This window comes from Trichosurus vulpecula, chromosome 1 (genome assembly GCF_011100635.1).
Source record: "Trichosurus vulpecula isolate mTriVul1 chromosome 1, mTriVul1.pri, whole genome shotgun sequence".
Taxonomy (NCBI): domain Eukaryota; kingdom Metazoa; phylum Chordata; class Mammalia; order Diprotodontia; family Phalangeridae; genus Trichosurus; species Trichosurus vulpecula.
Genome location: NC_050573.1, coordinates 480807313 through 480818991, shown reverse-complemented (window position 1 = coordinate 480818991; position 11679 = coordinate 480807313). Strand labels below are relative to the sequence as shown.

Sequence of the window (11679 nt, the reverse complement as noted above, 5' to 3'; positions counted from 1 at the left end):
CCCCCTCCCCTAACTCCCTACCCTCTTATTTCTTTCTGAATTTAGAAGTCTTTTATACTCTACTAAATATATATGTATTGTTCCCTCTTTAACCCATTCCTGATAAGAGTAGTGTTCCAGAACTATCCTCCCTTCTCCCCCATATAACTCTGTTTCAATCCTTCCTCTTGCACTTTATCTGTATGAAATAATTAATCTTTTTACCATTGCCAAAATCATTTTGCTTTTTAGAATCATATCATACTCAGCTCTACTCTACTCTTTCTAACTACCTAATTACTAAACACAATCTTGGATATGCAGTTTACATTTCCATGTGTAAAAAGTAAATAATTTGTCCTTATTGAGTCCCTTGTAATTAGTCTTTGATTTTTGCACTTATTTCTCTTGGATCTTTTATGACAAATTTTCTATTAAGTTCTGTTGTTTTTGTAATAAAATCCTGAAAGTCTGGCAATTCACTGAATTTTCATTTTCCATTCAGGATTATACTTAACTTTGCTGGGTATGATATTTTCAGCTATAACCCTAGTTCTTTTGCTCTTTGATATATAGTGTTCTAAGACCTGCAGTCTTTTATTGTAGCCACTGCTAGATCTTGTAATAATTTGAACTGTGGCTCCACAGTATTTGAATTGTTTTTTTTCTTGTTGCTCATAATATTTTCTCCTTAACCTGGAGGTTTTAGAATTTGGCTATGATATTCTTGTAGGTTTTCATCCTAGGATCTCTTTCAGGTGGTGATCAGTGGATTTTTTCTATTTGTACTTTCCCCTCTTGTTCTAACACTTTAGAACAGTTTTCTTTATTTCTTGTGTTCTTGAATCAAGATTCTTTTTTTGATCATAGGTTTCAGGTAGTTGTATTATTCTAATGTTTTCTTTTCTTGATCTATTCTCCAGGATCAGTTGTTTTTCTTATGAGATATTTCACATTCTCTTATATTTTTTCCCTCTTTTTATTTTGCTTTATTATTTCTTAGTCTCTTATAAATTGGCTGCTTTCCTCTTGCCCAATTCTAATTTTCAAGGAGTCATTTTCCACCCTAAGATTCTGGATCTCCTTTTCCAGCTGACTGACTTTTCTTTATTTTAATTTATTTATTTTTAGTATTTAACATTCATTTCCACAAGATTTTGAGTTCCAAATTTTCTCTGCATCTCTTCCCTCCCTCCCATCCCAAGGTGGCATGTATTCTGATTACCCCTTCCCCCAATCTGCCCTCCCTTCTATCACAACCCTCTCTCATCTCCTTCCCCCTTACTTTCTTGTAGGGAAAGATAGATTTCTATACCTTATTGCCTGTATATCTTATTTCCCAGTTGCATGTAAAAACAGTTTTTAACATTTGTTTTTAAAACTTTGAGTTCTAAATTTTCTCCCCTCTTCCCTTCCCACCCACCCTTATTGAGAAGGCAAGCAATTCAATATAGGATAGACATGTGTAGTTATGCAAAACACTTCCATGATAGTCATGTTGTAAAAGACTAACTATATTTCCCCCCATCCTATCTTGCCCCCCATTCATTCTATTGTCTCCTTTTACCCTTTTCCTTTTCAAAAGTGTTTGCTTCTCTTGACCCTCACCCCCTTGACCCCCTGCCCTGCCTTCTATCATCCCCACCCTCTCATCCCCTTCCCCCCTACTTTCTTGTAGGGTAAGATACCCAATTGAGTGTGTATGTTATCCCTCCTTAAGCCAAAATGGATGACCTTTTTCTTGCCTCTTTTATGTGAGATAATTTACCCCCTTCTATCTCTCTCTTTCTCCTCACAATATATTCCTCTCTCATCCCTTAATTTTATTTTTTAGATATTATCCCTTCACATTTAACTCACCCTGTACCTTCTGTCTCTCTCTGTCTCTCTCTCTACACATACATACATACATACACACACATACACACATATCTATATCTATGTATACATTCCTGCTAACTACACTAATACTTAGAAAGGTCTCATGAGTTACAAATATCATCTTTCCATGTAGGAATGTAAACAGTTCAACTTTAATAAATGCCTTATGATTTCTCTTTCTTGTTTATCTTTTCATGCTTCTCTTGATTCTTGTATTTGAAAGTAAAATTTTCTATTCAGCTCTGATCTTTTCATCAAGAATTCTTGAAAGTCCTCTATTTCATTGAATATCCATTTTTCCCCTGATTATACTCAGTTTTGATGGGTATGTGATTCTTGGTTTTAATTCTAGCTTTTTTGACCTCTGGAATATCATATTCCAAGCCTTTTGATCCATTAATGTAGAAGCTGCTAGATCTTGTAGTATCCTGATTGTGTTTCCAAAATACTTGAATTGTTGCTTTCTGGTTGCTTGCAATATTTTCTCCTTGACCTGGGAACTATGGTGTTTGGCTACAATATTCCTGGGAATTTTCCTTTCAGAATCTCTTTCAAGAGGTGATCAGTGGATTTCCATTTTCCCCTCTTGTTCTAAAATATCAGGGCAATTTTCCTTGATAATTTTCTGAAAGGTGATGTCTAAGCTATCTTTTTGATCATGGCTTTCAGGTAGTCCAATAATTTTTAAGTTATCTCTCCTGGATCTATTTTCCAAGTCAGTCGTTTTTCCAATGAGATACTTCCAATGAGATATTTGTCTTCTAATTTTTTCATTCTTTTGGTTCTGTTTTATAATTTCTTGATTTCTCATAAAGTCATTAGCTTCCACTTGCTCCATTCTAATTTTTAAGGAATTATTTTTTTCAGTGATCTTTTGGACCTCCTTTTCCATTTGGCCAGTTCTGCTTTTTAAGGAATTCTTCTCCTCATTGGCTTTCTGGGGCTTTTTTTGCCATGTGGGTTAGTCTATTTTTTACAGGTATTTGGAGGCATTTGGGGGAGAGCACAAGCAAGTCCCTGCTTTTACTCCACCATCTTGGCTCTGCTGATTGACTTTCATAATCTTGTTTTTCTTGGATTGTTCTTTTTTTAAAAAAAAAATTACTCAATCTCTCTTATTTGATTTTTGAAGTCTTTTTTGAGTTCTTCTATGAATTCTTTTTGGGCAGGTGACCATTTGACATTACTCTTTGGGGAAAGAGAGGCTTTGTTTTGCTTCAGTATCCTCTGAAGACAAACCCCAGTCTTCTCTATTCCCACAGTAACTATCTATGGGCGGGTTCTTTCTCCTTTTCCTGCTCATTAAAAAATTGTTAGCAGCTTCTTATTACAATCACCTCTAATCCTGGGGCATGAAAGGTGGTGCCTCTGATCCTTCTTGGTATTATTTTTTGACCTTTGTCCTGGGGCCAAGTTCTAAACTCCTTTTCCCCTCCAAGTCATAAGTAGGCTGACTTCTCCATTGCTCCCCACTCCCCGCCCCCCACCACTATGCTAGAAATACTCTTGCTCCCTGTGAACCATCCAGTAGTTATGACCTTCAGTTCTCCCCTCTGTCCTGGAACTGAGACCAAAAACTTAGCTCTCCTGTTAAGTGCCTACAGCCAACATGTTCCCCACCCCCACTGCTTCTGCACTCACCAGGCATGTGCTGGTTTTTCCTGACAGCACTGCTGGGTCTGGTGTCCCTTGTCAACAGAGGTTTCCTCAATCCTCCCCCTTTTCCCCCACTCAGATGCCCAACTCCCCAACACTGTCCTGGAAGTGAAAATTCCTGTGGCTGAGGTTGAGGCTACCTCCCAGCACAGCTGCCCCAGGGCTGGCTGCTTGCCATTCCAGCAGAGCTAGCCTGGAAGCTTTTACACTTCACTAAGGCCCAACCTCCATCCTGGGATCTTTCTTAGGATCTTCTCTGTTGTCCAAGGTGGACCACTGTTCTGCCCCAACTCTTGTTTATTTTTGACACTCTGTGTTCACACTGAGGAACTGTTTTGTTTGTGGAGGAAATCCGGAGGGCTTGGAATTTTCTGACCTCCTCTACCAATTCTTTCTACCCTTTGATCAATTATCATGACTTTGCACCAGAAGGATGCTTGGATTGTCTGAGGAAACTTCATAAAACCCTTTGGATCCTTGACACAACGAGGGAGCTAATTTGTAACTCAATTTGAGGCTAGGTATCCTGGACAGTTTGGATTAAAGGTTGGTTATAAGGAAAAAAATCTAATCGAGGTGCATATTAGGCTTAACATTAGGCTCAGACTAAATTAATAAAGACTAATAAAGGTATTAAATCATATTCAGTTGATTTATTCTTAACTGTAAATTGTAAGTATTCTAATAAATATATGTGTTTTTATTATGTAAAAGTCTGGAAATTTTGTGATTGAATACGGTGGGTTCAACCAGAAAACTACTGATGTTTTACTTCAAAATGGACATACATTTCTTTTTTCCAACCACATGGCCATGAAATAGTACCTTATGAAATAAAACTTCTAATTCATATTGTATGTTTATTTAGAGATTCATGATATCCCTAGAAAGTTTTAAGAGAGAGTTGTTGTCATCTCCATTTTACAGACAGAGAAGAAATTGAGATCTCCCTTAAAATCCAATGTAAGATTCACTCCATGAGAGTCATGCATTGAATGGAGTGAAAGAACATCTAAAAAGCTGTTTTAAGCTCCTAATAGTGCTTTGATCATCCCAGTCCATTCTTATAGCTCCTCCTGACAAATTAAAGGTATTACCTATCAACAGATTCACACTGTGCATAGTGAAGACTAAAATCAGCTTCTAATAATAAGTGAGTTCTTGCTTAGTTACATGTGCCCATTTAGTTATGTCACTACATAAAGTAGTGACAACTACTTTAAGTGTCCTCCAGTCAGTCATAATAAAGTTTTCCTACACTGTATGTCTCTTTGTCTCTTGGATCATTAGATGAACTACTATTAGTCATTAGTTTATGTTCCTCAGATGGAATCTGTCCGGGGAGTACATAGGGTTTGGTTGTCTTGTGTATTTTTTCTTCCCTTCTTTTCATCATGGCTCGATAGCGCTTTCGCTCCTCTTTTCTTTTTTGTTTCCTTTCTTGATCCAGAAGTATCTGTTCTTCCCGAAGTCTAATCTGCTGGTCCTTCTCCCACTGTTGTACATAAAAAATTTGTTTTATTGAGGAGACTGATATAAATGCAAGAACTATGTTAGAAAAAGCTACTTTCACCTTAAATGAATTATTCTCTGAGGATTTCTCAGAGAGTATTAATGGCGACAGACTGAAAAAATATTCCCTATTTCCAGAGTATAGGTTCTAATAATAGAGAGTGATATTTTTGGGAAGGTGACACTTTTTGACAGTAGATGGAGATGTTTGAAGTGAGAATGAGTGCATTTTTCTTTCTTTTTTTTTTTTTTGCAGGCAGTCAGGGTTAAGTGACTGGCCTAGGGTTACACAATTAGTAAGTGTCTGAGGCCCAATTTGAACTCAAGTCCTCCTATCCACTGTGCCACCTAGCTGCCCTGCAAAATTTTGATTTAAAAAAACATTCTAGTCAGTTTTGGTTTCTGAAAACTTTCCATTATTTTCTTCAGGAATTTTACATAGTACAGCACTATAAGTTTAAATTTGGTTAGGAAAGCTTTAGATCCTTAGAAAAAGAATTAATTTTTACTTTTTGTAAAGAATGCAAATCATTCAATAGAAGAGGCTCTTTTGGTAGAGAGTGGCAATTTTACATTTCCGCATCCCAAACCTTAGATAATGATTTTTCCATTTTTTTTTCTTCAACAAGAATACTTGCCTAGAGGAAAACCTGGTAGAACTCACAAAAACGGTTGAAAACGCAAATCCAAGTAACAAAGTAGCACCTAGTAGTACATTAATATGTAATGTTGAAGAGGAAATTGTAGAGCAGAGCAGACCTATACTTATTTTTCAAAAACTCTGTAAAGACAGCCACTTGGGGTCACTTGAGTTGGTTACATACTTTTTATTGATGGTAGTAAGCTGGCTTCTGAAAAATCCTTTGGGAACAAGGTATGGAATAAGTATTAGACCACAGCGGATTCTACTGTGCAGAATCTGCACTTGGTCCCCAATATTTCCATGGGGAAAAGTTTGTTTAAAAATAGATTTATTGGCATCTTCTGTTTTTATATCTTTCATTTCTAAATAGATCCTTCCCCTGCCCCCAACCAACCCTTGCAACAAAGAATCAAAAAGAAAAGGATAAAAACAAAGTTTCACAAAACTGACACACAAAAAACTCAAATCTGACAATATACTCATTATTCTATGACAGTGTAGAATACCACACCTAAACACAACATTCTACAATGGTCTTTTACCTCTACAAAAGAGGAAAGTATATTTTCTCATGCGTCAAGGTTACTTTTATTTTTGAATCCTAGGCTGAAAGGAGGAATGACTAACGCTGAGGGTTAGGGGTTGGAGAGGGTACATGGATTTTCCTACTAAGTCCTGGGGAATTGGTCATGGCCCTGATTTTTGATCATCCTTCATCCAAAGTATCAACTGAAAGTGGGTCCATATTACCTTGTAGTGAGAGATGAGATCCATCAAATTGAGTGTAATAAAATGGTCCTGAATTAAGGTAATGTGAATGTATCGCTATTTCATTGTATCCATGAATACTTTTTTTGTGATTACAGTAAGAACTTGCCATTTGGAAGATCTTTTCTTAGTATGCAATCACACTGTAGCGCTGACACATAGCAGAGTAAAAATCTTTCCCCAGCTCGCAGCTACCCTGGTGTCAGACACCCAAGGGGAATGAAGCCAAGTAGGTTCAGGAAGTTACGACCCTGATAAGGAAGTGATTTGGTGTCCAGCTAAGTACTAGGAAATGTTTATCGTCTGAGTTAACCATTGGATGTATCCACCAACTCAATTCAATCAAAGTGAGTAGTTAAACACTGGATCATCTGTTAAGGATAAGAGAACAATTTGTTTGGGATAAGCAGGCTCATCAAGAGGCTCATACTTGGGGTGTGAGTGAAGGACCTGACATTTAAGTTATGGTATACATAGTCTAAGGAGAAGAGATTGCTAGTCCATCAAGGGCTGAACTAGTCAAAAGATTTTATTCAGAGAATTACTTAAGCAGATCAGCTAGAAATGGAAAGATAAGAAGGCAAGCAGCTTCTAAGACCTCCAGATAGGGTGAGGGAAATCCCAAGACTTGAAACTTGAGGAAAGTAGCTTTGGGTCTAACACTGGAAAGATTATCTTCTTGCTAAGAATTTGTGGAAAGATGGTACAGGACAGAATGTTTGAATATGACCAATAGGCTGAAGATGGAACACAATATGACTGAGCTGAAGGAAGTAGGAGGGATATGCTTTGGCTCAGGGTTTTACATACCACAAGGGTTAAGGAAGAAGATTTTAGAAAGGCAGTTGATACCATCCAGTTCTACTAATGATGAGACTAGAATTAAATTGCTATAAAGGTCCAAACTAAAAAAAGAATTTGAGGTACAAGGGAGATTTAGAAAGGGACAAAAATTTCCTGTAAGTGGTAAAGGACTAAAGTCAAGATCTAAGAAACTTTGTAAACTATGGAATGTTAACCTTTTCCACCTACCACTGTCCTTACTCTTTGCAACCCCACCCCTCTGTAGTATCTACCTCTAGAATGCTTTATAGGAAATACTAGTAAAGTATTTGGGACACTGGTATGTTATTGGGGAGCAGAGGAAGGAAGAAGCCCTGGAAACCCTGTAGAATGAAGGGTTCTTTGGGTTTAGAAACCCTGTTAAACAAAGATAAGTAATGTCAGCTTAAGAACCTAAAAGAAGATAGCCATAAGCCAAGACCTAGACTTCTTGGTGGAAAAAAATAGTGGGGTTACAGAATATAGAAGGTGTCTCAAGTTCTACAATGATCTCATTGATTTTACTTGTGATTGAGTAGTCATAATTGGTTGACAACTCCTGCTTTTGAGACCAATGATGTAAAAATGTTATTTACATACCTTTTTTTGGCATGTGTAGAAATTCCTAAAAAAGACAGCCTTCCTCCCTCTTAATCAATTAACCAGTAAATATATGTTAACCACTTACTTTATGCTAGGTACTAGATTTAACCCAACAATAGCTAATCCTCCTAGACAGGACAAGGTGATATTCAAGGTAAGGAATTACTGTAAAATAACTTTTGTTAAATAATAATTTAAAATCAAATCAGTTTTAATGATATACTGGTAAAGAACATGTCAACACTTATTTTAAGTTTGTGTGAAAAAATACGAGAGAGAGAGAGACAGAGAGAGAGAGAGAGACAGAGAGAGACAGAGAGAGACAGAGAGAGAATAATAAAGAGATAGAGTACCAAGGGGTTATAGGTAAGAAACAAGGACAACTTTATTTGGAATATAAAGGAATCAAGGCCAAAATAATTAAGAAAATTTAGATGCAACTTAAAAGTTATGCTTTGAGAAGAAGCTAACAGGTTTTGACATGGTTTAAATTATGTACACACATATACATACACTTATCTATATCTCATACACACTCACGCATATGTGTGTATATAGACTATATATAAGCTATATAGAATCTATATAGATATAGTATTGGCCTTACAGTGTTTCTTTGATTGAAAGGACTTACTAATGTTAAATAGCTAATGAATTCATTGTACTTTATTTTTATAACCAAAAACAATAGTGTGTGATGATAACAGAACCTGACCATAGAAAAACTTCAAACTCTAGATTACAGAAAGATTTCAAAATAGTTAAATGGTAACTCAGAATCAAGATGGCAGCATGAGAAGAAGCAGTGTAGCCTAACTCCCCATTGTCCCTTCTCCACAATATCTGGGAAAGTCGGGAAAAGTCACAGTGAGTTATTTTTCCAATCTAAGATGGTTTAGAGAGACAGGCAGAGATCTGTAGGCACTGGAGACAAGGTCTGGCTAGGAATACATGTAGTTTGGAGCACTGTAGTTCCCAGGGGATGGAAAGAAGTTTGAAACTAGAAACCAGGGCAAGAAGTACAGGGCAGAAGAGATCCCAGAGTATCTCTGAACTAGCATTGGGTGGAGGAAAACTGCCACGCAGCAACTCTTGTCTCCCACTATTCAGTTCCTAGTCCCAGGTTCAGGGTGGAGAGCAATGGTCCTAGATGTGTATTAATCAAGAACAAGTTCCAAAACTTAGCTGTGTGGCTCTAATCCCAGGAACAGATCCATAATTCAGCTCTAGCCTTTAAATCAACATGTAAGCCCATGGTGGAATAATCCATGCAGGAGAACCAGACCAAAGAACAGCTAGCAAGTCGGTTGCACTGAACCCACAAATCTTCAGTACCTCCTTCTGAACCTTAACCCTCTGTACTTTAGGATCTTTCTCAACCTCTAGAATCTCAGTCTCTTGGAATTTTGATTTGTGTCTTTGTTCTGACCCACAAGCCTGTATGATTTCCCTTCCTGATGAATGGGACTCTAGTCTATAAGTTCAATTTCAAAACAGAATATCTCATTTTAACTCTTCTCCATCTAAATTCTTTCTTAGAGATGGCTAGAGCATATGTCCCAACTTTTTATATGTAAGAGATACTTTTAATTTTCACCAGACCTTGTCACTGGGGAGTTAGGAAATGTTTAGCAAAATCTCCCACAACATTCTTTAAAAATGATATAGTTATTTGGATTCAGATCTGCTTGAATGGCTGGGACCCAAAGTCATTAATAGTTCAGTGTCCACTTGGAGAGAGATTTCTGGTGTAGTGCATAAGTGATTTGCTCTTGACCATGTGCTGTTTAAAATGTTTATCAAAGACTTGGATGAAGATGGAAGGCTTACCAAATATGGACAAACTATGAGTCTTGGAGGAATAGTTAATATCCTGAACAACAAAATTAGGATTCCCACAATACCTCAACAGAGTAGAATGTTTGACTCCATCTAGTATTAAATAGGAATAGCTAGAACACAGTTTATTTGGATTAAAAAAAAATCACCTGTACAAGTACACAATGGGAAGAGAGTATAGCTAGAAAATGTGTAAGAAGAGATTTATTTTAATGACCTACTACACTACTACTGCTACTACTACTACTACTACTACTACTACTACTACTACTACTACTACCACTGTTGTTATTTTGGTCTGGATCTGAATCAATGTGGGGAGCTCTCAATGTGGTTTTCTCCCTGATGATGCTGATGCTGTAACTTAAAGTTTTATGGATGCCAGGGAAGTGATTTGGTTAAGTGATGACCATGGCCACCTAGCCAACAGGTCAGTCAGGACTCAGATCTCCCTAACACCAAAGCTGGTCCAGAATCCACTATGCCAAGATGTCTCTCACTTCAATGTTAGGTTACAATAAAATACCATATGCTAGTACTCTTCCTTAGAACTTTGTGTTCAGTTCTAGGTGTCATATTTAAGGGGAAAATTCATAAGCTGGTGTACGTCAATAAAGATGCTTATGGGACTGAAAATTATGCCACACTGGGATTCCTTGTAAAAGGCAAAGATGGCCTAAGAAAAGGCCTAGAAAGGCCTAGAAAAAGAAAACTAAAGAAACGTAGATCCCTTCAATTATCTGAATGGATATCTAGTGGAAGACAACTTAGACTTCTTTTTCTTGCTCCAAAAATAGAGCTACAATCAATAGTAGAAATTTCAAAGAGGAAGATTTCAGACACACTAGACAGAAGTGTTTTCTAACAATTAAACTCAACTAAAACTGAAATGGGCTACCTGAGGAGATAGTGAGCTCCTTACCATTGGAGGTCAAGTGAAAGCTGTTAACTACTTATCAGGGATTTCTATTCAGTTACAGCCTGGAAGTGATAATATTTGAGGTCCCTCCCAATTTCAGGATCCTGTTACATAGAAGGCTGAGGAGAGAAATAGCACAAAGTGCATAAAGTCCTGATTTGGGGAAAGGGACACTGCCAACAAAGCATTTCTCTCCCTGACAGAAATGCCTAGGAAACCACAAAGAACAGGAATAGTGATAGAAATTAGCTTGGTGAGCTACCTGGTTAAGCATCAAGTTCTATCAATAGCCCTTAATTTCCTGATTAGAGATCCCTGATTTTTTGGAACAAGTAAACAGCATATAGGTTATTGAAAATAACTTTTATAAAATGTTCTTTAGAATAAATTACTATAAATCCCCTCAAATTACTGATAGTCATATAAAGAGACTAAAGATGAAACTAACGATTTAGGTCCTGGAGTGAGGAACTTTAAAGAAAAAAAATCCTGCCTTTATTATTTATATTTTGTTTTTATATTAAAATAAATAGATCCTCAATACTTGCTATTACCTTGTCAGATATGGATGGTTTATGTGCCCAAGAAGAAAGAGAAAATATGTGGGTATTGGTTTCTAATTGGCCCAAAGATATTCCTGGTTTTAACTTGTTCTCCCCTGTCCTTCTGGTACCCTCTGCATACTAAAGCTGCCTCCATAACTCATTCTCAGCAACATGAGTTTAGCAATTTTTATCTTTGACAAGTTTTGACTTATTACAAAAGTGTAGAGATCACCTGAAGTGGATGTTATATATTACATTTCATGGAAGCTAAGATGTCTTTGAAGAACTTTAATTAGAATCATAGTGAGGTAGTGTAACCTCTCATATCCAATACATGAATCCCTTTTATAGTTACATGGCCATCTAGTCTCTGCTTAACTTCAAATGGTAGCTAAGCCCATTGTTGGAAAATTGCAAATATTGGTGTAGTAGCGATCAGATTGAACAAAGCTAGAGAAAATTAAAAACAATGATAACAACATGCTGACTGGCTTCACAAGGCACTGCTTTTA

General features: G+C 36.9%; 1 protein-coding gene across 1 annotated transcript in view; it reads right to left on the bottom strand.

The window, feature by feature from the left end:
• Positions 1-4750: 4750 nt before the first annotated feature.
• Positions 4751-11679, bottom strand: part of TMEM232 (transmembrane protein 232) — a 216127-nt gene continuing 209198 nt past the window's right edge. The window contains exon 13 of the mRNA XM_036747734.1: positions 4751-5011. Within this exon, the coding sequence (XP_036603629.1) occupies positions 4751-5011 (261 nt within the window). The remainder of the gene's footprint in view (positions 5012-11679) is intronic.